The sequence below is a fragment of the Candoia aspera genome, chromosome 1, assembly GCF_035149785.1.
Source record: "Candoia aspera isolate rCanAsp1 chromosome 1, rCanAsp1.hap2, whole genome shotgun sequence".
NCBI classification, from domain to species: domain Eukaryota; kingdom Metazoa; phylum Chordata; class Lepidosauria; order Squamata; family Boidae; genus Candoia; species Candoia aspera.
The window spans coordinates 244,191,554-244,218,631 of NC_086153.1; the positions used below are offsets into that span (position 1 = coordinate 244,191,554).

The window sequence follows — 27,078 nt, forward strand, 5'->3', positions numbered from 1 at the left end:
CACTGCAAAATACTACCCTCCATTCCTAAGCCCCTAAGCTGGTCCAGAAGGGTATCATGATTGATGGTATTAAAAGCTGACAGATCTAGGAGGGCAAGAACCACTGCCATCCTGAATCCTCCAGAGGTCATCCATAAGTGCAATCTATGCCATCTTGGTACCATAGCCTGGCATGAATCTAGACTGAAAAAGGTCGAGATAATCCACTTTCTCCAGGGGCCTTTGAAACTGTGCACCTGCCACTTTCACAACAAAAAAGGGAAGGTTGCAGACTGGATGAAAGTTATCCAGGACTGTTACATCCAAGGATGGTCTCTTGAGGAAAGGAAGGACCACTACTCCTTCAAGGCAGGACAAACCATCCCCTCCTGCAAAGAAGCGTTCACCGTCACTTGGACCCAACTATATACCACCTCCTGGGAGGCCTTGACCAACCAGGAGGGACATGAATTTAAAAAACAGGTGGCAGAATTCACAGTGCCAAGGACGCTGCCCACTTCTACAGGACCTTTTAGAAACTACTATGCTGGTCTCAAGAACGGAAATTCAGTCAGAGACATGCCTAATCATGGACATCATGCACGGTGGGGCTCCAATCAAGAAGGTTGCAGAAGTTGAATTACAGGTAAGTAGTTTTTGTTTGTTTTTAATAGTAGCAGACTTAATGTCCTGCTGGAAAAAAGCAGACTGTTTCCAAGGTTTGAAAACTCTATTTTTAGACAACCCCCACCCCCACCACCTCATTTAGTATTTTGCCTTCCCAGAAGCTCAGAGCTAGGAAAAGTTTCTTAAAATGAATTTTGAAATGTTGTTTTACTGATAGTTTCCTTAATGAATGTATTAGGATTTATAGGACTGCTGTTAGAACAGGTCAGTATGTGTAAATTCTGTGCATGCCTGTATACTCTCTTTTGTATTCATGAATATTGACGGCTGTATCCACATTCCACTGTTCACAGGAACATTCTTTAAGAGCAGCTTGGACCGCTTCACCTATGAATGTATTGTTTAGGTCCCCATTAATAGGTATTCTTCAGATCATGCTACTTTTATGGACTGCAGCAGCAGGCAAATTCTGTTGAATCTCAAACAAATCCTTGCCTATATGTAGAAATACCAGGAGTCCCTTTGTAAGGAAGGTATTGTTTTTGTCTTCTAGTTGAGATCACATATGTAGAAAATGTCCATTTAACTAGTGGAAAATATTTCTCAGTCAATCCTAAGCAAGCAGCAAGAATCAAAGCTTTTCCCTCCCCCTGCTTCAAGCAAACATGGATTAGCATACTCAGTCAAAAGTTCATTGTGAGTTCCTTTCTACTGAAGCCAGGAACACTGCTAAGCTTATTTACTACAGCACTTAACTGTAAATGGATTTATACTTTCACCTGGATTGTCAGATTTTTAACCGATGCCTATTTTCTTTCTTCTCACTAGTACTTAAGCAGAGCTTCCAACTGACAACTGTATAATCTTCTAATGCTTGTTTAATGCTTCAATGAGATGAAACTGGATGGGGAGGGCAGTGTGGTTGTTACTTCTTAGAGCATTTGATGCCATCAGCCATGGGTTATTTTGGACAACTTCATAGGATATCTTAAGAGTTGCTTTTATAATAGTACTGGTCCTTCCTACTCGCCATGTCCAGAACATGGCACCAAGGATTATTTTGGGGCACCTATGCTGTTAAGCCACCACCCATCTGTCAGTTTGTCGTACTGTGGTGGCTTGCGTGTTGCTATGATGCTGGAAGCTATGCCACCAGTATTTGTAACACTTTTTTCCAACAACAAAGTTGATGACTATATACATGGACCTCGCCAGATGGATTACACAGAGATCAAATTGATTACGTTTGTGGAAGGAGACGATAGAGAAGCTCAATACTATCAGTTAAGACAAAGCCAGGATCTGACTGTGGGACAGATCATCAATTGCTTATGTGCAAGTTCAAGCTGAAGCTGAAGAAAATTAAAGCAAGCCCAAGAGTGCCAAAGTATGATCTAGAAAAGATCCCACCTGAATTTAGAGATCACCTCAAAAATAGATTTGATGCACTAAACACTGATGACCAAAGACCAGAAGAGTTGTGGGAACATATTAAGAACATAATATGCAAAGAAAGTGAAAGATCATTAAAACAGCAGGAAAGAAAGGATCCAAATGGATGTCAGATGAGACTCTGGAACTTGCTTTTAAATGCTGAGTAGCTAAAGTTAATGGAAAGAAGAATGAAGTAAGAGAGCTAAATAGAAAATTTCGAAGGGCAGCTTGAAAATATAAGGAAAATATTATGATGAAATATGCAAAGACCTAGAGTTAGAAAATCAAAGAGGAAGAACAGAATCAGCATTTCTCAAGCAGAAAGAGCTGAAAATTCAAGCCCCGAGTTGCTATCCTTAAAGATTCTATGGGCAATACAATAAATGTCATGGGTAATATTAAGAGAAGATGGAAGGAATATACAGAATCACTGTATAAAAAAGAGTTAGTCGATGTTCAGCTATTTAAGGAGGTAGAATATGATCAAGAACCATGGCTACTGAAGGAAGAAGTTCAAGCTGCACTGAAGGCATTGGTGAAAAACAAGGCTCCAGCAATTGATGGGTTACCAATTGAGATATTTCAACAAGCAGATGCAGCAGTGGAAACACTTACTCTTCTATGTCAAGAAGTTTGGAAGACAACAACCTGGCCAACTGCCTGGAAGAGATTCGTATTCATACCCATTCCAAAGAAAGGAGATCAAACAGAATGTGGAAATTATTGAACAGTTTCATTAATTTCACATGCTAGCAAAATTTTGCTGAAAATAATTCAACATTTGCAGCCTTACATCGATGAGAACTACCAGAAGTCTAAGCTGCATTTAGAAGAGGACATGGTAGGAGAGAGATCATTGCTGATGTCAGATGGATCTTGGCTATATGTAAAGAATACCGGAAAGATGTTTACCTCTGTTTCATTGATTATGCAAAGGTGTTTGACTGTGTGGACCATAACAAGTTACGGTTAATATTACGAAGAATGGGAATTCCACAGCACTTAATTGTACTCATGTGGAACCTGTACACGGATCAAGAGGCAGTTGTTAGAACAGAAAACGGTGATACTGAGTGGTTCACATTTGGAAAAGGTGTGCAGCAAGGTTGTATACCTTCACCCTACTTATTCAATGTGTATGCTGAACAAATAATTTGAGAAGCAGGAATGGACGAAGAACGGGGTATCAGAATTGGTGGAAGACTCATTAACAACCTGCAATATGCAGATGATACAACTTTGCTTGCTGGAAGTGAAGACGACTTGAAGTACTTGCTGATGAAGATCAAAGATTGTAGTCAGCAATACGGACTACACCTGAATGTGAAGATGACAAAGATACTCACAAATGGACCAATAAACAATGTCACAATAAATGGAGAAGAAATTGAAGTCATCAACAATTTCACTCTACTCGGATCAATGATCAATGCCAAGGGAAGTAGTAATCAAGAAATCAAATGACGTATCGTGCTGGGAAAATCTGCCATCAAAAACCTATCTAAAGTTTGCAGAAGTAAACATGTCAGTTTAAAAACAAAGGTGCGTCTGACTCATGCCGTGGTCTTCTCAATTGCCACATACGCCTGTGAAAGTTGGACATTAAAAAAGGAAGATAGAATTGATGCATTCGAATTGTGGTATTGGCGAAGATTATTGAAAATACCATGGATTGCCAGAAGAACAAACAAATCAGCTTTAGAAGAAATACAACCAGAATGTTCCCTAGAGGCGAAGATAACTAGGCTTAGACTCTCACACTTTGGGCACATTGTCAGGAAAGACCAATCACTTGAAAAGGACATCATGTTTGGTAAAGTCAAGGGCCAGCGGAAAAGAGGAAGACCTTCAATGTGATGGATTGATACAATCACAGCAACAATGGACGCAAACATTGGAACAGTCAGGCATATGGTGCAAGACCGAACAGCATTTCGTTCTGTTATATATAGGGTCACCATGAGTCATAAATGACTCGACAGCAACTAACAACATGCTATTAAGCAGCATGGCAAGAGGATTTCATCTTCTTTTCCATACTGTGCAACATGTACATGAAACTTTTGGTCATCAGTATGCTTCTTGTTTTTCAGATGTGGCATGGTTAAATTATCCCCTTCTAGACTAAGCAACTGTTATACACTGGTTACAGCAGTGAGGCTTGTATACAATCCCAGCATTAAAAAAAATCTGCATTGGTTGAAATTTCTTATAGGACTTAATTTAAGGTGTTGATATTATCTCTGAAGCCCTAAACATCTTAGGGCCTCACCCATTACAAATGCAACTTTTTGGCATACAGGAAGCAGTAGGCTGATCATATGTCCCGTTTTGAATGGGACAGTCCCATTTTTTGGTAAAATTTCCAGACCGTCCCGTCATTTTAATATAAATGTCCATTTTCTTAAAAATCTTAAAAATTTGAAAGCTCCCACAAACCTGTCAGAATGCAGTCTGACTTTGAGTGGAAGGAGGGGGAACTCAGGAGAAATGGCAGGGAAAAAGCCGCAGAGCTCAACCCGCCAGGAAACTTAAAAAGAAAATAACAGGATCAGCTGATAGGCAGCAATCAAAAGGTGAACCGATTGGCTCCTGCCTTGAAACAGCAGGAAGAAAAGAACGTAAAAGCACAGCCAGAGGAAGAACGGCTTGTCAGGGACAACCATTCACTAGACTCTCCAGCCCAGCCTTGCCTCTTGCAAACGAAGGAATCCGAAGATTCCCAGCCTGAGAAAAACAGTTAAGTTCCTGCCTGCTGATCCAGCCCGATGCCCAGCCCTGCCCCGTTTTGCCATCCCAATGTCCTGTTTTTAACCCCATCCTGTTTTGCCATCCCCATGTCCCGTTTTTGTCTCAAGGAAATATGGTCAGCCTAGGAAGCAGCCTCTTCAGGTAAAGCTCCTGGGCCATGAATATGTCTGGTCCACAACCCCGGCATTTAGAAAGGGTCATCCCTTTCACCAAGTTTTCAGTTTCACTGATACTAATTTTGGCATTAATATTAATTCATTTTAAACAAAGTTAGCTGCCTTGAGCACTTGCCAGAATGGTCGGGGTATATGAAAGAAGACAGCCAAAAGTAATTGATGTTTATTTTGCTCTTTTTGGCTGGTACTACAGTTAGACAACTGCATCAATTATAGTTGTTGCATACACAGCTTTCACAGGAGTACACAGGGTTCTCTTGAAAAAATATGCACAAAGACTTGAAGCAGCGGTCAGGAAAAAATCATTTAGAGTTGCTCAGTGGTGAAAATTTAAGTCATCTGTCAGCAGAAAATATTGGTCAGTGTATTTTTGATAGCAAAGTTTTTGGAAAACCAAGTAACCTACAGCATTTTCTGATCTGACATTAACTGAGGAAAAGCAGGAGAATTTCATTTAGTAGTGTTTTAAGTACATGCTAGATCTACTGTATGCCTCTTTGTAAGACTACATTATATTCCTATTCTGTTCACAGATCAAGATAGGAAACTTGCAGCTTCTGTTACTAAATGAGGAACAGGCATTTTGTTGTAATTTAACTGTTGATGCTTCAGATACATACTGTAAAGGAAAGGAACTGACCTATTTGAAAAGTGCAAATAACAATCAACTAAAACTTGTTACACTTTAGTCGGCAGCAAAGACAGACTTAAAATTGAAGCTCCTTCTGGATTCCCCACAGTGTATCGGCACTCTTCTTCAATTTATCTTCTTCTTCACTCTTCAGAGTCATTTTTATCACATCTGTAATGCCTGAAGAGCCCAGAACGCAAGGGACACTTAGGAAGACATCGTCTTTAATTCCATGCATACCCTGGAAAGATCAAATATTTGTCTCAGTGAAATACCACTTCTCTTTAAATTTAATAGGCATTCTTCTCATCACTCAAAGAAATTAGAGAAAGCCACACAGTTTATGGGGAGAAAGTATGTTAAAAAGCTTCAGCTATATTGCTGTATCTTGGAAGGCCTGGTGCGCTATAAAAATTGCTTCAAGCACAGGAACACCTCTCTTCCTCAGCTTATCCTGAAACATTCACCCCTGAAAGGCCACTATTGCACCATTTCAGGCTCATATAGGAGAAAAGCCCTTTCAGAACATGGCAGGCATTGGAGAGGCCCAGGGTTGCTACAGGGCAATGCATGTAAGGAAGCTTCCCTTGCTCCCCACAACCACTTGCAAATGTGATCTTTGGCTCAGGTTTAATGTCAATGCTGCCTACAGCAGTGAAACTTCTATTATGGGAAGATGGAACAAGCATGTGGGCACTGATGGGATTAAAAGCACCATCAATGCCAATTAGCCTGAATATAAGAGGAATAGAAGAGCATAGATTTTAAGATCAGTGACATACACAGGGGAAGGGATCAAAACAGGCAGGATGCAGCACAGTGATCAAGCCCAGCCGCATTCGCAGATGTGTCAATTTGTACAATGGGGTGGGGCTTTGATTGTACTCCTGCAGCTGCCATGCTGCCTGTTTTGAAACACAGACTCCCGACAGAACTGTTTGAGATAAGTAGAACTGGGAAGCTTTTGTGAACTTGCTCCTGGGGGACGGCATGAGTCAGCAGGCCCTCTGAATGATAAGGTTGAGAAGACACTGTAGAAATTGACTTTTTGACCAGGCAGAGAAACAATGAAAAAGGGCTCATATTGAGCTCTTAATCTTTAGCTGAACTCTCTTGGGGAACTACAGAACTAGGCAGCCACCATTAAGCTCCCCACTTTGCAAACTTTTGCTCATACCAGTGAACTTCTGAAGACAGGGCTCCTTCATGGACTGGACTGTGGGAAGGAAGTAGAGAATGCTGTCGGGATCCTCTGATCAACTATCCTTGCAGCTACAGCTGCAAGGAGTCTACTGAGCATTCCAGAAGGAGGTTTCTCCCTTTCACTTTATTGCCTCCTTAGGCCTATTCCCTCACCTCTTTATTATTGTAAAATCTGTTTCCCACTGTCCTTCAGGGCCCTTTCCCTGCCTTCATTGTGCTGTTCCTCAACAAATTCCAATCCCTTTCTCTGAGATGTGCAGGGCTGGTATTTTTGAGGTCCATATTCACTCTGGCACGTGTAGTTTTGAAATACTCTTTAGTTTAGTCTTGCTTGCATTCCAGTTCCTGCTGGATAGTTGGATCATGGCTAAATACTCAAATTATAAAACCATAATGACCTAACAAGCAGTTGATTACCTTCACCATTGTAGAAACTGGATGTACTCTCCTTAAATTCTTCATGATGGTTTCAGCCAGATCAGCCACAGAGAGGCCAATTGCCCATGATGTGTATCCCTTCAGCTTGATCACCTCATAAGCACTGCAAAGGATTAACAAGTTAGATCGGTCTGCAGAACTATGATAGTACTCATGGTGTTGCTAGGCAGTGATCTAAAATACAATATACTAATCTGCAAATTAAACCATTTTTTTCAGTTTTTTTTAGTTCTGAAGTATATGTGCTTCAGAAATATATCCAGAAATATGAAAAAAGACAGCCTGTGTCAATGAATTCCAATACTTTACGTTGGTCTTGAGATTTTATAATAATTATGACACTACCTAAGTCTATGGTTAAATACAGGCGACTGGAGATTATATTTTGTCATGACATTAATGTACGGTATCTGTTTTATATTATTCTCAGCCACATAAGTTTGAAGTGTTACCTGTCTACCACCTGCTTGTGGACTTCTTTCCAGTTCTCCTTGTCCCCATCAGTACCTAACTCAGGATGCAACTCTTTGAGGCAGACACCAGCAACATTCACACCACTCCAGACAGGGACTAAAGAAACAGATTATCCAGATTATCCATGCCCTCAGAACACAAGCTCACTGTATTCACAAAATTATATGGTTCACATAAAAAACTTTAGTTTGTGATTTATTCTTTTAGTTTCATTCTGGCCATATATAGAGAGGATTTTATTTTGAATCATGACTTTTATTAGTTTATTCTCACTTCTGTGCCATAATTAGTTGGCATCTGCCTTGGTGCCTGCTCCACCCATCTATATGAAAAAAAAGGAAAAGAGAGCTTGAGCAAGCTCTGCACAGGAGCCCCAGGAAAGCTCCAAAACAACCAAAAATCGATGAGCTGGTTCCAAATATGGGCTTCATTCTAGTAATCAGTGAAGATATCTTTCCTATAAAGGATCAGGCTGGGCCTTTGGCCTTACTAAAAAGAGAGACCGAACTAGCTCCAGACAACCAGGGTCCAAATCTCCCCTCACTTTTGGTTGAACAAGTTTGGCAGGAAAGAACTGAGTAAATCGTCAATAACAGTACCTTTTCATACTGACCTGCTGACAAATCAGTGCCTCTTTACTGTGGATCTTGGGTCTTTATTCGAACGTAACAATAATTAGTGTGAAGCTCCTCCAGCTTTTATATCCTCTGCCCAAACGTATTTTGATCTCTGTTAATCAGAAATCTTACCCACCATCATCTAAGGAAGCAAATCAGTCCTTAACCCCTGGATTAGCATCTTCCTCATTCTCCCATTTCTTTTGGTATTTCCAAATACTTGCTTCAACCAGCTCAAATAATGCTTACTATTGAGAGAAACAGCTGGGCCTCTCACAAAAGAGTTGCCCTCTGAGCCTGCTCCTGCATATCCTGATTCCCCAAGTGAACTTACACACAGTTGAATGGTTTCCTAGTAATATGGATCACCTCAGGATTCTATTTACATTTTGCTCTTCAACAATTCCCCTTATGAGAAATTACAGGTAGTCCTTGCTTAACAACCATTCATTTACTGATGGTTCGGACTTACAACCGGTCCTCACACTTACAACTGTCACAGCGTCCCTGCGGTCACGTGATCACAATTTGGGTGCTTGGCAACTGGTTCGCATTTATGACAGTCACAGCATCCCATGGTCACATGATCGCCATTTTTGACCTTTCCAGCTGGCTTCTGGCAAGCAATGGGGAACCGCGTGATTCACTTAATAACCACATGGCTCACTTAACGCCTGTGGGGATTCCCTTAATGACCACTGCAAAAAGGTTGTAAAATTGGGCTGGATTTGCTTAATGACCACTTCGCTAAGCAGAAATTCTGGGCCCAATCATGGTCATTAAGCAAGGACTACCTGTACTTGATTTATTTTCAAATTCTTCCAATCCAGGTCTTCCATGACATGAATATAAGGCTCTGCTCTCTACTTCAGAGTACAAGTATTATGCCAAGTCCATCAATATCAAAAGGATTCTACAGCAAAAGCAGGTAAGATAACCCCGAGAACTAACAGCTGGGACTTCTCTAGGCACCTGCCCTAAAACATCTGAAGACACAGGGAGTTGGGGAATCAACTTCCAAGGATTCATTCCTCTTCAGAATGGCAATTATCTGTCAGTCAAGAGTGAGCTATACCTATTACTTCTAGATCCATGAGAAGGTCAGCTTCAGCCAAATGACATTTACCTTTGCCTCCTGCTTGCAGTTACTCTCTTGAAATATAACTGGCTGGCTTGCCAAACAAACTCATCCTGATTTCTTTTTATTTCTCCATTGGTTTGGCATTCACTTTTTTGGGGGACACTTGGGATCTGGACCCTTAGAATTATATGGCTACTCTGAACTCCCAGGTGTTCTCTTGGGGTGCCTTAGTGCTCTAGTTTTCTGTAAACTCTGCATCTGTGTCTCTCGACCTTATTCTGAGAGATGAAAATCAACCTCAGCAACGTCAGCCGGATCCTTCATACTTTATCCTCAAGGGCTTGTGGTGCAGCAAACACTGCTCCTTTCAGCTATAGAGAAACTAGTAACAGATCTAAAAAGCTGGAGATTATATTTCTGATCTCTTCTATTTTTGCTTAGTTTCACTACTTAAGAATATGTAGTGTGAAACAAAATTTTAGTAGTAATTTTGCCTTGATGTCAATACAAAAAGGAGCACAAGCAATAAATGCAAATTTATGAGATTTGACCAACATTTTCCTGATAATTTTATTGGAATGGAGGACTGGCAAAAATGGACTTGCAGAAGTAAAAAAGGATTCAGCACTGTATCTCAAAGCAACAATGATTAACTAAGTATTTCCTATATATGTACTTAATTTTCATTCAGAGTAGATAGCTGGCTATTTTGAAATATATAGCATAGTGGCAGGTAGCACATATTGTACCACAAAGTGCAAAGTAAAGCAAACCCTCCAGTGTGTAGGGTCACACAACTGCATGAAGGATAGACTATCAATGGCTGATGTAACACAATCAACATTACTGAGAGAATGAATATTCCTGGGCACCTGTAAAAAACCTGAAATCTCACCAGATGGTCCATTGGACCTAACTGTGAAAATCCCTTGTCTACAATGGAAGACAGGGCATTCTACAAGGGGTAACTCCCTCTCACTCCTGAGGCAAGGGTTCTGACTTTTCTTTCAGTGGAGGAGCTCCCTCCCTAGTTTTGGAATGGCAAACCAGAAAGAGAGCTCAAAGGGAGAGGAAACCTTGAAAAACATAGGAAGAGACATGTTACACTGAGGTCCTTCATAGTAAGTCCACAATGCTGTTTTCCTACAGCAGAGCCAAAGCATTCTACAATATGACATACTGGAGCTGTCCCTGGGCATAGAATCCTAGGTCCTGGCTCAGAACTATTTTCTGCAGTACTGTCCTGCCAAAGGAGACTTCAGCCAAGGCATAAGAGTTTTATGCTTTATTAAGGAAGATACAGAGATTCTAGTGCTGGCTGGGGAATTCTGGGAGTTGAAGTCCACCCATCTTAAACCTGCCAAGGTTGAGAAACATTGTTCTAGTGGAATGGGCCATACTTTCTTGCAGGGCAGGGTTGTTCTGAGTCTTGTAGGCTAGTTTCATGCATGCCTTGATCCACCAGGACATCATGGTCACGCTCTGTGGCCCAGGTGGGGCTGTTGGAATGACACTAGGAGACTCTGAATTCCTGTTTTGCTCAAATAAATCTCAACAACTCATCTATTGCACAGTTTGAGCCAATTCCTTTCTAACTGGGTGTTGCAACTGGGGCAGAAGGGAGTATTTCTTCCTGGCTGTAGTGAAAGATCAAGGTCACCCTACTCATGAACTTTGGGTCTTAGTAGAGAGTGATAATGTCCAGCTGGGTGATGCAGAAATCCCTCCTGGTAGAGAGTGCCTTATTGCTGAGATTTTGGCCCTAAGTTATGGCAATTAGGTATATCACTTCCAATATCAGATGCTCCAAGGTTGAATCATGGAAATGTTCAAACAGGGCTTGGGTTAGAATGGTTTGTGTAGATTTGTTACCCTCAGTTGATGAAATAGTCCTACTCAATCTCCAGTCATGTACTTTACAACCAGTGATTCAATCCTCCTTGACTAAAGAGGTCTGGTGATGCTAAGAGACCCCACAATTGGGATGTCAACTAGGCAAACAAACCTAAGAACCTAAGGAAGTATACAGTGGGTCTTGAGGCCAGATGGTGCCCATAGTGTTGCTTCTGCTTCTGGGATGGAAAGTGTAAGATGAATTGAATATACTGTATCTATGGACAACAAATCGCTATCTGTATGCTTGGCAGCTATACTGGGCGATCTAGTGTGTTTACAGGAGGTAAGTAAAGAAAAAAGAAAGGAAAATAAAGTGCTAAGGGGAAAAAAAAGGTGCTGGAGGTCTGCCAAAGCTGAGGTAGTTCTTGACAGGCTAGTGTCCCATGTGGAGCAATGCAAGGCTGGAACTGGGAAATTTATATACCTTCCCACTGAAAGCAATGTCAGCATCTTTTCAGCCATTCCGTATGTAAAATACCCTGGCTCTGCTAGAAGAAAACCATCTAATACAACAGAAGTAAAGAGTGCTAATCTGGGCCCTGACATGCTGTTACGAAAAGCAGTGATACAATTAGGTGCTATTAAGATGACCTTTCCCTAAAGTCTGCAAGTCATTTTTTTAATATGACTTTTAGAACATTTCCACAATACTCCATGCTGGGCATATAGATTGTTAAATTAGTTACTGTGAGCTACTACATTAACTTCTGTGTAGGATGGCCAGGGTTTCAGGTAGGACAAACTCCTAAAAACCCCAAACCTTCCTTTATAGAACACCAACATACATCAAGAGTCTCTTACATGAAAAGGTTTATTTTGAACGCTCATGTTATGAGTATAGAATTCGGCTTGATACGAGTTTGGCCTACTTGAATTACAGAACTGACCTTTTCTGAACAGAACTGATCATCTAGTGTTACCTTCATGTAACAGGGCAGGGCAGATTAACTTTTATATTAAAGCGGAATAGGGAAAACTTTCTTCAGGTTTGCTCAGCACATAAATCTAACATTCAGGAGCCAGATCTACTTCCGATTCAGCAGACCTCCAGTTATATCAGTATTGCTAATGCAAATCAGGATTTTGTGAAAAATTTATATATGCACATACTGTCTAAGAACATGGAAGAAGTCAGAAGGATTCACGTGCAGGACAGCAAGTAGATTACACAGCACAGGTTTCTACTGTCTTAGGCTCTTTCACAAAATGTTTCAAAACTGCAACTTTTATCAGCATAATTTCTCAACTCTACCTTTGTACATAATTAGACTGACTGTCAAGAGAGAAATTCTGGCTTACCACTGGAATCTCCGTGCTCTCCAATAATCCAGCTGTGGCAACTAAGAGGATGGATACCCAGCCTCTCACCCATCAGATGGCGGAAACGGGCAGAGTCCAGATTACAGCCACTTCCGATAACACGGTGCTTAGGAAAGCCACTGATTTTCCATGCTACATAGGTCAGAATATCCACTGTTGATTTAAAGAAAAAATGATTAAATTGGAAAATATCTGCCACATTTACTGTTACTGTTTAGTTACTGTTAGAGAAAATGTCAACACCGACTGTGGCCATTGACTTTCCTAGATTCATATCATCCTATATTTTATAGCAAACTTATTCTGGGATTACATGATTGTTCTAACCATGGTAACTAAGCTGCCAATAGTTGAGTTCACAAAAAAGGCTAAGGCAAAACTAAATAAACTATATTACAGCTTAGCATAAGTTGTGGGTCCTTATATGGCTAAAATGGAGCCACTTTCACACATGAGGTCCCAGTGGGGGGAGGCGAAACTCTAATAGTTGCATTAGTACCAAGACAAATTTAGAGAGGAAAACCTTGAGTAGAAGTGAGAATCCAAATGTAAAGTAAGACCTAGCATGCTCAATAAATGCAGGCAGGTTTTTTTTAAAAAAATCTGAAAAAAGAAAGGGTGAAAAAGAAATAATCGAGTACCTTGGGAGACAGCATGGAATTTTGCAACACTTCATATTGAAACATTTTTCTGGGGTCCCTATTAAATCAGCAACAAACCACCCCAATTCCTATTCGGTTATCATTCCCATGTCACCATTTCCTGGGAATAGGGTTAAATAAGGAAGAAGAAATTTGGTGCCATGTGGAAGGAGACATAACATTCCCAAGGCTGACTTCCAGTCTCTTTATGAAGAAAGGTACTGCTACATTTGTCCTGGACTTGGCAGTCTTTTGCAAATACATACTAAAGTGGATTCAGTATTCATGTTTCCACAAGATACAGAACAAAAGAAAACTCAGAATTTCTTTAAATTTCCATCACAGAAGCATATGCCCCTCCCTCATTAAAAACAAACAACTGGATAACAAACAATAGACTATAAACATTCAGAAAAGGAGATGACCAACCTGGATTGGAAACAACAAGCAGCTTGCAGTCAGGGCTGTACTTGACAATATTGGGAATGATGAATTTGAAGATATTCACATTGCGCTGAACCAGGTTAAGACGAGACTCGCCTTCTTGTTGACGAGCGCCAGCAGTGATGATGACCAATTTAGAGTGTGCAGTCACGGCATAGTCTGCCAAAAAAAGAGATTGTATGTTCAACATACATTTCAGCATGTACCTGTGTGATGGATGAACAGACTGCATGAAAAGTCAGAGAAGAATAGGCCTATAGCACGAGAGATATAAAACTATGAAAAGGGAATCTATGCCTTCCTGTGGCATGTATTCATTTAGACTTATAGGCTCCTTCAACTGCAAATAAGTAGCTATATCAGCCTTCCCCATCCTGAGGTCTACGAATTTTGGGATGTCACAATCCAATGCTACTGAAAGTGTGTTGAGGACAATGACCCTATCTGTTCTTAAATGTATCCAAGAGGAAATGTAAAAAATTCTTATGGTTGCTACAATGTTCAAGCTCCCATGCAAAAAAGCATTTGGGAGAAAAACAGTAAAACAGAGCTTCACATCCTGTTGATTTTTTCACTAGTTCTTTTCAAGCAGAGTCAATGCAAAGCCCAGGTCTCTTCTGTTGCCTCAGAGGCAGACCCATAATTAACCCACACCTGTAGTTCTTGGGTTTGATAAGAATGATACTGAGAAGGGGTGAGGGAGATACCTTGTCGTGAAATGCTATTTTGAAATGTTATGATCTACATTAATCACAGCTCTGCCTGTGTTAGCAAACGAAGCAAAAAGAAAACATCCCTGAAACAGCAATTCAAAACAGAAGACTGCTCTACTCACGACTACATTTGCTCTTTAGAAGCAATTGCTGATGTGTGAATCTCTGTTTCTATTTTATTATCTGCCTCACAAATCTATATACCAAATGGCAGCATGTTTTGTTTCAGGACCAAAAACCTTTCTGGGGCCAAAATGCCTACTTCTAAACCTAACTGGTATCTTTTCTGGACATGCACCAATAGGTTTTCTTCCCTTCTTGATTCATGCATTGGTCAACTTCAGATTATGTTCTACACTCTTTAATAGCCTTCTTGATCTCCAAGCAAGGGTCCATTCATACTTTTTTCCTGTTTTTCTCCAAATTTCTCATGCCTAAGACTAGCCAAGGAACCAACTGAAAGCTGGAGCTCACAGCTAATCTATCAGGTGAAGTCATATAGCTGCTGTTCACACATAAATCTGTCCAACATTATCTCACTTTTCTGAACGGCTGTAACAGGAATCAGCTAAGAGCAAAGAGCCACATGGAGGCACTGGTGCATACAACCAATGATGCCAGTTGGCCTTCAGATGACCTTGCACACTGCAAGAAGGAAATGCATGATGGCTTTATAATTTAAGAATTAGCCTAGAGGACTATAATAATGTAGAATTATATACAATTATCCTGGTGGGAGGAGATGGGCATGACAAATTAGATGATAGATAGATAGATAGATAGATAGATAGATAGATAGATAGATAGATAGATAGATAGATAGATAGATAATCTTTCCATTTTGGACCTGGGGTAATGAAAGGGAGAAGTCTGATTCTGTTGCTTCTGTTTTCAGTTACCTGCACGTATTCCAAAAAATTCCTTTTGCTTATCTTTGATAATGAGTAAAAAAAAAAAAGTGTTATCAGTCTGATTTGGCTACAATCCATTTAATCCTTTTCTAAGCATGGCAACGACAGAATGATCTCAATTCGAATTCAGGGCAAGCCATCTAACATCACAGTGATCCAAATATACGCCCCAACCACAAATGCTGAAGAAGCTGAAGTAGAGCAGTTCTATGAGGATCTGCAGCACCTACTGGACAACACGCCTAAAAGAGATGTTATTTTCATCACAGGAGACTGGAATGCTAAGGTGGGCAGTCAAATGACACCTTGAATTACAGGTAAGTATGGCCTGGGAGAACAAAACGAAGCAGGACATAGGCTGATAGAATTTTGCCAAGACAACTCACTCTGCATAACAAACACTCTCTTCCAACAACCTAAGAGATGGCTTTATACATGGACTTCACCAGATGGACAACACCGAAATCAGATTGATTACATCCTTTGCAGCCAAAGGTGGCGGACATCTGTACAGTCGGTAAAAACAAGGCCTGGAGCTGACTGTAGTTCAGATCACGAACTTCTTCTTGCACAATTTAGGATCAGACTAAAGAGATTACGGAAGACCCACAGATCAGCTAGATATGAGCTCATTAATATTCCTAACGAATATGCAGTGGAGGTGAGGAATCGATTTAAGGGACTGGACTTAGTAGATAGGGTCCCAGAAGAACTCTGGACAGAAGTTGGCAGCATTGTTCAGGAGGCGGCAACAAAATACATCCCGAAGAAAGAGAAAACCAAGAAGGCAAAATGGCTGTCTGCTGAGACACTAGAAGTAGCCCAAGAAAGAAGGAAAGCAAAAGGCAACAGTGATAGGGGGAGATATGCCCAATTAAATGCAAAATTCCAGAGATTAGCCAGAAGAGATAAGGAATTATTTTTAAACAAGCAATGCGCGGAAGTGGAAGAAGACAATAGAATAGGAAGGACAAGAGACCTCTTCCAGAAAATTAGAAACATTGGAGGTAAATTCCAGGCCAAAATGGGTATGATCAAAAACAAAGATGGCAAGGACCTAACAGAAGAAGAAGAGATCAAGAAAAGGTGGCAAGAATATACAGAAGACCTGTATAGGAAGGATAACAATATCGGGGATAGCTTTGACGGTGTGGTCAGTGAGCTAGAGCCAGACATCCTGAAGAGTGAGGTTGAGTGGGCCTTAAGAAGCATTGCTAATAACAAGGCAGCAGGAGACGACGGCATCCCAGCTGAACTGTTCAAAATCTTGCAAGATGATGCTGTCAAGGTAATGCATGCTATATGCCAGCAAATTTGGAAAACACAAGAATGGCCATCAGATTGGAAAAAATCAACTTATATCCCCATACCAAAAAAGGGGAACACTAAAGAATGTTCAAACTATCGAACAGTGGCACTCATTTCACATGCCAGTAAGGTAATGCTCAAGATCCTGCAAGGTAGACTTCAGCAATTCATGGAGCGAGAATTGCCAGATGTACAATCTGGGTTTAGAAAAGGCAGAGGAACTAGAGACCAAATTGCCAATATCCGCTGGATAATGGAAAAAGCCAGGGAGTTTCAGAAAAACATCCATTTCTGTTTTATTGACTATTCTAAAGCCTTTGACTGTGTGGACCATAACAAATTGTGGCAAGTTCTTAGCGGTATGGGGATACCAAGTCATCTTGTATGCCTCCTGAAGAATCTGTATAACGACCAAGTAGCAACAGTAAGAACAGACCACGGAACAACGGACTGGTTTAAGATTGGGAAAGGAGTACGGCAGGGCTGTATCCTCTCACCCTACCTATTCAACTTGTATGCAGAACACATCATGCGACAAGCTGGCCTTGAGGAATCGAAGGCTGGAGTTAAAATCTCTGGAAGAAACATTAACAATCTCAGATATGCAGATGATACCACTTTGATGGCTGAAAGTGAAGAGGAACCGAGGAGCCTTATGATGAAGGTGAAAGAAGAAAGTGCAAAAGCTGGCTTGCAGCTAAACCTCAAAAAAACCAAGATTATGGCAACCAGCTTGATTGATAACTGGCAAATAGAGGGAGAAAATGTAGAAGCAGTGAAAGACTTTGTATTCCTAGGTGCAAAGATTACTGCAGATGCTGACTGCAGTCAGGAAATCAGAAGACGCTTAATCCTTGGGAGAAGAGCAATGACAAATCTCGATAAAATAGTTAAGAGCAGAGACATCACACTGACAACAAAGGCCCGCATAGTTAAAGCAATGGTGTTCCCCGTAGTAACATATGGCTGCGAGAGCTGGACCATAAGGAAGGCTGAGAGAAGGAAGATCGATGCTTTTCAACTGTGGTGTTGGAGGAAAATTCTGAGAGTGCCTTGGACTGCCAGAAGATCAAACCAGTCCATCCTCCAGGAAATAAAGCCAGACTGCTCACTTGAGGGAATGATAATAAAGGCAAAACTGAAATACTTTGGCCACATAATGAGAAGACAGGACACCCTGGAGAAGATGCTGATGCTGGGGAGAGTGGAAGGCAAAAGGAAGAGGGGCCGACCAAGGGCAAGATGGATGGATGATATTCTAGAGGTGACGGACTTGTCCCTGGGGGAGCTGGGGGTGTTAACGACCGACAGGAAGCTCTGGCGTGGGCTGGTCCATGAAGTCACGAAGAGTCGGAAGCGACTAAACGAATAAACAACAACAAACAAACTAAGCATGGCAGTCTAACTACAACACAATTTAATGAAACAATGTAAAAATAAACTTATTTTATGCTATTGAAGTATTGTGTCTGGCAGTACTACCAAAAGAAGAGCAAAAAAAGAAAATGTAAGGCTAAATTTCTGCTATCAGGACATAGTGACAGTGAAGTAGATCTGTTTTTACAATTCTGGAAACCAAATGAGATGGATCCAAATTTAGTAATTTAATAACATTGCCAAATTCAATGTTATTAGACATGATTAACTTTTCCAAAATTGTGGCAATATACAGTATATACCATATATGATTCTATGTTAGTACTGTTTTGGGATTTGTGTGTGTATCCCTGAAGCATATCAGCAATGAGTAGCTACCACACCAATTTATAAATCTTTGGGTCTGTGGCTGATTAAATCCACTATCTGCAGCCCATCACTCATAAGAGAAGCAGAATTAAGCAGCATTAACTTAGGAGCTATCTCAGCAAGAAAGGAATTATATTGGTTTCCATGGCCAAAGGCACTCCAGTGAAATATCAGATATTGCCACCTTCATAAAACAAATTCTATAATATAAAAGATTAACCTTTGCCAGAGACAATCTTTGGTGTTCGGAGAAAGAGGCTGCCATGCTGAAGATCCAGCATCTCTCCCTTCAGCTTGTCCTCCACAACATCAACAAGAGCAAGTTCATCAGCCAAATCCTAAAAAAAGGCCAAACATAAAAGAGATAATGGCGTCCTACAAGCTTTTACTGACCTGAACATTGGGGCACTAGTACAGACCCTCTCCAGCTCTCACCTAGGCAGCCAGACACAGTACCAAATGCAACTTAATCACTTTCCTGGGCAAAACCAGGAGATTTATTGAGCCTCCAATAACCTCTCATGTATGGTTTATGTTTGGTAATGACAGGTCAGACTTATTTATTTTTCCAATTGCTAGGCTGCCCAAAAGCTACCCTGGGCAACTTCACAAAATTATATACAGGCAAAACAACATTATAAAAAACAGAATTACCCTGAGAGAACGATGAAAAACCAACCTCCCACATTAACCCCAACCCCCAGATACCTAAATCAAGGCCTGAGGAAAGAATCATGGTTTAGGGCTCATTTGAAGGCAAGTGAACAAATCTCCAGGGGATGCTGTCCCGGAGGGCAGATGCTGCAACAAAGAAGACCCACTTCCTGGGTCCCACTAGATTACACTGCTTGTATAATAACCTGTAAGATGACTTGTAGTGAAGGTATTGGTTAAATTCTGACCTTTCCAATAGGATTAGTTCTAGTATAATCTTCTTCAACAGAATGAAAGGTTTAAAGTTTTTATCCACACATCTGCTTATCTGGGCAGAAAGGACTGGTTTCTTAACATTTCATAAATAAATAAATAAATAATCAATACAACATTTCACAGTACGTAGAACACAAACACAGAGAATTATACAGAAATGCAGTCTGCTTATACAAACTTATTTCAAAAATATTTTCTTGGATTTACACTTTAAAGTGCTCAGCAGTTTTCCATAAAACCATTTTCTTAAGGAGTATTTTTCTATAGGTTGCATTAAAAATGGTTAAGATGTTATGTTACCACTAGCAGAGTCTCGCTATGTTATGAGTGACCTCATATAGGTCACAGCACCCTTGAAGGCAATGGGCAAAAACTGAAGGAAGGAATAGGGTCAGACTAGAAACAAGTATACCAGCTTAAAGATGCTGATCACATCTGTAGTAGTCCAAATCTATGCACTGGATTCACAGCAGCAATCTGTTTCAAACAGATTGCAAAGAAGATGAAACACTGAAATTCAGATGGACACAGCACATGATGCTACTCTTACCTTCATCAAAATACTTATGGCACAAGCCATGCCAACTGCACCAACCCCAACCACAGTGATTTTGTTGTGGGCATGTGGATGTTCTTCTTTATAGACATGTTCAATCAGCTTTTCTTTGAGAGACATCTTGTAACTGGAAGAAAGAATCACAAGAAGCCCATTGTCCTATATTCATCATTTGCTGTATGGTACTATTACATTTGCTGTCAAAGTTCATTTCTAGCATTACCTCAGCACTCAGGTATTTTATATCCCCCCCCCACATACCGATTTAATTACGCAAATATGCCAGAACTGGTTTGTTTTCAATTTGGCTTTTAACAGATTTTGTTTTCACAAGGAATGTGGATGCAATGGAACAAAGGCACATGAAGTGAGGCTCAGTAAACACTGTCCTCACTGACCATGGAAGCTGTACACCCTTCAATATGAGGTCCAGGTTAGACTAGGAGAATTTGTCCCATTGAGTCCCATGAAGGCATGCCTTTGATCCCACCGATTTCTCAAGAATCAGCACAATAATGTACCTAGTAAACATTTTACATTACATAGGAACTGGCAAGAACAGTGAACATCCAGAGATATCGTCCTGTGATCTCTTGTCAACTTACTCAGTACACATTCAGGCACAAAGTCTAGATGGCAACTGGGAAACTCATGGAGCTGGGAGTCAAATAAACAAGAGCAGTGAAAACAGTGTATGGTTTGTCTTAGGTAAACTGCATTATGCACACATAGATCACAGAACTGGCAGCATGAAATTGATTGCTTAAAGTCCGAAAAGTCTGTTGCTATAACGACAGTCTGGTTCACGGTACAATCTGATACACAATTTCACTTGGGCAGGTGAACTCCAGTGGCCCTGGATACTAATTAAACAAATGAGGCCTCCTTACGTCTTTCTATTCCCAAAATGCAAGCCAATCATGAGATGCAAGCTGTGCTTTTTAATTTTTAAAAGGTAAAGGTAAAGGTTTCCCTTGACATTAAGTCCAGTCATGTCCGACTCTAGGGGGTGGTGCTTGTCTCCGTTTCAAAGCCAAAGAGCCAGCGTTTGTCCGTAGACACTTCCGTGGTCATGTGGCCGGCATGACTACACGGAACGCAGTGTAAAACGCAGTGTTTTAATTATGAAAACTGGCCTATTAAATGCAAAGATAGAAGATGGTGATGAAATATAAAACTTAAACAACCAAACCCCCAAAAGCAACAAAGCTAAAGGACAGAAATCTACAAATTGCAGTGCTACAATGTACGTAAGTTACCCTGAGAGGGTCTTGGGGGACCCCCCAGGGGTCCAAGAACCAGACTTTAAGAAATGCTGTTCCATTGAAAGCAGTGCCCCATATAAGCACGGACAGTGGTGTTTCTCATGGACACAAAGGCCAAAATTAACAAAATGAGTGCTCAAAATGGTCAGTGAATGACAAGTGATTATAGGGCACTGTGATATTTTAAAAGTCTGGCTCTCCCCACCCCCATCTGCAATTTTTTATGAGTGTAAAAATATTGCCATTATTTTTTTTATGATTGTAAAGGATTTTTCATTCAGATGTTAGAGGCCAAAACACAGATAAATGAATGTATGTATTAAGTAGTTCTATTTATAAAAGCACAATTTGTTCAATATATTATTGTTAGTGCAAATCAGTGATTTCCCAGTACTGAATCCACACACAGTTCAGCCAAGACAGAATGAATCAACAGATTCAGCAAGGCGAAGTGACTTTACAGTATCTTGTTCCCAGAAGCCAAAATAGTGCAATCATTTTATTTCATCTCTATCTCATGCTCATTTAAAGGCTTGAGCCTGTAATTGTGTTAAATTCTCTAGGCTTGTAATTTTCACAACTTGTCCTACCATTTGGGATGCCATTCAGGACAGTGGAAATTAATGGGACTCATTTCTCCCAAGAGACAGAGACTATTCTTCCTTGGTTGCTGTGTGAGTTAAATCAGATCTGTTCAGTCTGACTTTTAACTAGATTTCCTGATTATAAATAATACATTCTTGGGGATAAAATAAGACCTCTCAACTGAGCCTGACTCAACCGTGTTTTCTAGATACAACATATTAGATTTTATTATATATGCATCTGTTGTAAGCTGAAACAACTCTTGAGGCACATTTTGATGGCAGATTTTTTAAAGGTATATTTTTGGAAAAACAGGTATACTTTAGCCAGCCAGAGCAGCTATGAAATTAATGGCAGGCATCAAGAAAGTAATACCTGACAGGGCAACACATGGAAATCTTCAGGATGTTGAATCACAGGGCAGGGTAGCTAGAAGAGAAATAGTTCTAAGCAGGCAGAAAGTAAGAGGTGGGTAGTACCAACAGAGAAGTTGTGCAGTCTTGCCTATTTAACAAAACTAGGGGCTATGAAGGGTGGATGAAAGAGACAGAGGATATAACAGCAAATCCATAACAAAAAGTCCTACCAGAATCAATGTCTTTATCATCCAAAACATTTAGGATTTTTAAATTTAATTTTGTATTTATTTCCTATCCCGCCTTTATTATTTTTATAAATAACTCAAGGCAGCGAACATACCCAATACTCCTTCTTCCTCCTATTTTCCCCTCAACAACAACCCTGTGAGGTGAGTTGGTCTGAGAGAGAGTGAATGGCCCAAGGTCACCCAGCCAGCTTTCATGCCTAAGGCAGGACTAGAACTCACAGACTCCTGGTTTCTAGCCCAGCACCTTAACCACTAGACCAAATTGGCTCTGGATTAGAATATCAGTTTATTCTGAATCAAAATAAATACAAAACACTGATTATTCCAAAGCTGATGCAATCAAACAGGACAGCATATGAACGCATTTTGCAAAAATTTGTTAAAAGGAAGAAGTAATGCAGCAAAGAAGGATGAAGAAGAAATACCTTATTCTCAGCTAGGCTGGGACAGTGGGCACAGATCTAGAAGCAGTAAGGGAATGACACACTACTACCTGTGATCCAAGATGAACTTCAAAAAGTTTATAGGACAGCCAGCTATATACTCATCATGAATAGTGCAGTTTATATTCTAAATTCCCAAGCACCTCAGTATCTGCTCACATGATTTTAAAAGAACATGAAAATACAACTATGGGGGCATGGACATAGTACCCATCTACAACTCCTGAAACCAATGTCTTAGTTCATGTCTTAGGATCCTGATACAGCTCCAGATGGCAGCCATGTGATCTTAGGAAAAAGTATGATTGCTTTTAGAAGCTGCAGAGAGGAGCCACCTTCATTCTCCTACTTGCTACAAAGTATTTTTTTGTCTTTGATTCCAAAGTGCCGCACATCCCCCAAGGCAAAGCAATCGAAGGGTGGATTGCAACCCTGGCATAAAACAGAATTGATATGGAGCAAGCAATTCAATCTGTTACATCCTGCTCTAAGAATAGCACTACTTCAGAGATGGATACTCTGTCTGCATTAACCAGGGCAAGGCTCTGCAGTTTTTGCAGTCTATGGCTATTCACTGGCTGGTTAAAGCATAAAACAGCATCCCCCAAAAGGAGGCCCTCCAGATATGTTGGTGTGTTGTGGTGTAGCACCACAACTGGCACTGGTTGGATTTTGCAAAAACACCATGATGACTAAAAACAGAGTGAAGTCTGAAGAGTATGTCCATCAAGCAGGCTGGCCACAGAGCACTGTTCTATTATTAGGACATTTGCTTACCCATAGGCAGCTGTTAAAACAAATTTTAATGGAATCAGATTATAAAATGGAAACGTGAAATATTAGGAACTTTTCTACTGATTTAAAAAAAAGTATTAATTTGATTATTTAGTTATATAATGAAATTCACACCATGTACCAAAAAGTAGTTGTTTGTGCTCCCAAGAAGAGTCTGGATCAATTGAATTATAGCTCACGATTCCTGTTTTTTTATTGTGCTGCAAACTTGTGATATGATCAGCACTCTTATTTTTTTTTATTTGGTAAATTTATATAGTTGCCCATCTCACATATGTGAATCTGGGTGGTAAACAAAGTTTAAAAAGAAGAGTACAACAAATAATGAAACATAACAATAAAAAGCATTAAAAACTTATAGAAGCAACTGGTTTTTTTCCCAGCCTCCTCCTTTAGAGAGGCTCTATCTCCCACTTTATGAAGCCTAAGAATGCATATATGTTTGAATAACTACCCTAGAGAGTTTGACAAATCTGGAGTCAGCCATGTTTAACCAAATCCACAAATGGTGTCCCATAGAGCAGAGGTAGAACTTAACACACTGCCCATCTGCCGGACATTACAGATCTACAATAGGCAAGTACATATGAACACAGCCAAATTAACAGCACAGAAACTGAAAAGTTGCTGTACCCTGAATGAATGGTGATTATGAAAATGAAGAGTATTTACAAGCACTATGATATGGTGGCTAAATGGTCAAGATGGAACCCAGACTCTGACAGTTTGACGTACCATGAAGCTCCATGGACAATGCTGGACCAGTTTCTTACTCAAAATCACAGTGAAGTCAAAGCTATGTATAATTCCTCAAACCTCTTAGTGCGGTGTTTCTCAACCTTAGCAACTTTAAGAGATGTGGGCTTCAACTCCCAGAATTCCCCAACCTGCAAGTAGGCTGGGGAATTCTGGGAGTTGAAGTCCACACCTCTTAAAGTTATCAAGGTTGAGAAACACTGCCTTAGAGAACGATTAGTAGTTGCAATATTTTCTGGATCAGTGTGCCACTCTTATGCGCTTCATAAGCTATAAATGGTTCCTTCTACAGCCAGGCATCCTAGATGACATTAGGACATTATGCGTGCCAATTTTAAAAGCAATGCATTTCAATTGCTCCATAGGACTAAGGGATACAATTAGACATAAAAACGTACTTGCATTACGTAAGTAGCAACTCAGAAAGTAAAGGAGTTTCTCAGGAATGTTATATATATGCCTCCATATATCCAGAGTGCATGTTTCACATGTATGAGAAGAGATCATGTTTAAGTGAACAATACAGGCTACCACAATTTTCAAACTTCACAACATTGAAAAGCAGCCAGGTAAAGGCATCCTATTCACAAGGTGATGGTATTTGTATTATCTCTTTCCCCCCACACATCAATTTTCAGGGCTAATCTACCCAATGACAGACTGTGTGTACCAACTCTCTGAAATTCTTCAGTGTTTGTTCCCTGCCCATGGCTCTTCTCCAATTTGACACTGTCCAGATAAATTGGGACCACCACTCCAGACTCTCTAGGGAGCACCCAATTTGGGGAATGCTGAGCAGCATGATTTTGATCACTCTTCGAAAGTCCTACTTTTCTATGAACGACCCTGGGAAAGTCTGTTTCTCAGCATATCTGATGGGGCAGTTGCAAGAATAATATTGGGAGAAGTTGAGACTATCTAGGCTCCACTAAGCTTCTTGCAGAAAGGACAAGGTAAGCCAGTAATACAATAGGATATTCCTTTAGGTATCAGGAGCTTGAAAAAATGTTATTCTACATTATTCTACACAGCGACTGTTTTTTCCCATCTGTAGCCAGATGGTTGTGAGACCCACTTCTGCTCAGCATTTCTGTTGGGACATGCAAGTTGATTGCACCATCTACAGAATGAAAGAAACCCACTTTGCCCATAGCCCCATTCCTATACAGAGCAAAAAACAAAACTACCACCCCACCCACCCCTTTACTTTCCTGACTCTAAGCCAGTCACTCACTCTCAACCCAACTAACCTCACAAGGTTGCTGTTTTGGGGAAAATAGGAGGAGGAAGGAGCCTTAGGTATGTTCCCTGCCTTGAGTTATTTATAAAAGTAATAAAGGCCGGATAAAAAAATATTTTAAAAATCTAAATCTAAATCCCCATCTTAAAGCAATGAATCAAACCCGCCCTCCCTCCCTTCTCAATGCATTCCGGTCACGAAGAGGAAGGGAGTGACCATTGTCCACGAGACAACGGCCCTGCTTCCAGCCCCGGAGACTCAAGGAATGAGGCGACGAGCCTCAGAGTCCGCGAGGCCAGGTCTGCACAGGAAATTAAAGGAGCGGCGGCGAGGCAGGAATCAGCTTGACTAATCTCTCGGAAATCCTGAAGCCGGTTAAGCCCCACTGCTAGGGGCCGAGCCGAAGTGACCCGAGGGTCTTGGGTCGAGAACGCAGCAGCTTTAGAAAAGAAAGCTGGTCCCTCAGCTCCGCCAGCCGATTTTCACGGGTGGGGGGTGGGGGGCTGTAGTACTGAGTACGTATCTCGAAGCGGAGGCTTCAGACAAGCCGACGCCCCCACTGTCTTTCCAGGACCCTGAAAAAATTGTACCCACGTTGCCAGACTTAGCAGCCCATCAGCCGCTCGTTCGGAAGAACTAGTCGCTCTCTCACAGGCCTCTATCAGCCCGGTCCACTGATGGCCATCTTCCTCCGAGGTACTTAAATCCCGAGGCTCCCCGTTTCCCCGAGGACACTCGGAGCTCCCCACAGCCTTTTGCAAACTGTCCCCCACCAGCTCTTTCACCCGGGGGAGAGGCAAAGGAATAGAGCAATTAAGTGCCTCTCTCCGAGCTTTTGCTGCGAAAGAATGCAGCAGTAACGAAAGCGGCGGACCCCCCAAATCCCACTTAGAAGGCCGTGACCACACGTTTGTTCGCGCGCGCGGGAGTTTTTATGTGTGGGCATGCATCCCCCTCCTCAAGGTTACAGGACTCTGCATCCTTCTCCCAGACAGCGGATTCCAGAAAGACTGCCTTTCCCGTGCAAAAAGCTCTACCCTCTTTCCCTCCAACCCGCTCTCTTACCTGGTCGTCTAAGCGAAGCCCCGCCAATTGCCGCTGCAGTACCGCGAGGAACTGGGGGAGGCGGCGGGTCTTTTAACAGGGACTCCGCGCGTGACGTCAGTGCGGCGGGCGCCCTGGGACGTGCCAGGCATCACGTCTGGGGGAGAGGGTCCCGCGGCGCGGGAGGCGTGGTCGATCCTTCTTCGTACGTGGTTGGAAGTTTCTGCCGGCGAATGCCTGGCCTCGAAAGTGCCTCCGTTCTGTCGCCCCAGGCCAGCCCGGAAAATCTTGGTGGGAAAAAGAGGCAGGTGTCGCCTCTGTAGAACGAGGGGCGGGAGACAGCCCGGGTGATTCGAGAGGATAGACTCCTTCGGATTGATTTAACCCCAATATCATCCGTTGCCTTGTGAAGGGAAAGCAGCAGATGGGCAACTGATGCCGGTGGAGAGACGTGAGGAACATGCTTC

The 27,078-nt window shown here is 41.3% G+C and overlaps 1 protein-coding gene across 1 annotated transcript; it reads right to left on the reverse strand.

Annotated features, from left to right (window-relative positions):
* Positions 1-5,115: 5,115 nt before the first annotated feature.
* LOC134487531 (L-lactate dehydrogenase A chain) lies at positions 5,116-26,737 on the reverse strand. The gene is made up of 8 exons (XM_063289378.1): positions 26,633-26,737; positions 19,871-20,003; positions 18,611-18,728; positions 13,698-13,871; positions 12,607-12,780; positions 7,692-7,809; positions 7,219-7,342; positions 5,116-5,839 (listed from the first exon to the last, which is right to left on the reverse strand). Exons 2-8 carry the CDS (start codon positions 19,994-19,996, stop codon positions 5,675-5,677), a joined length of 999 nt encoding a protein of 332 aa, XP_063145448.1. The 5' UTR covers positions 19,997-20,003; positions 26,633-26,737; the 3' UTR covers positions 5,116-5,674.
* Between the last annotated feature and the right edge of the window lie 341 nt (positions 26,738-27,078).

Excerpts from the sequence above, each read along its gene's own strand:
- LOC134487531 (XM_063289378.1), bottom strand. The coding sequence starts at position 19,996 with ATGTCTCTCAAAGAAAAGCTGATTGAACATGTCTATAAAGAAGAACAT. Across the intron at positions 7,810-12,606 it reads AGAGCACGGAGATTCCAGTG|TCCCTGTCTGGAGTGGTGTG; the intron begins GTAAGCCAGAAT and ends CTGTTTCTTTAG. Across the intron at positions 5,840-7,218 it reads CAGTTTCTACAATGGTGAAG|GGTATGCATGGAATTAAAGA; the intron begins GTAATCAACTGC and ends TGATCTTTCCAG.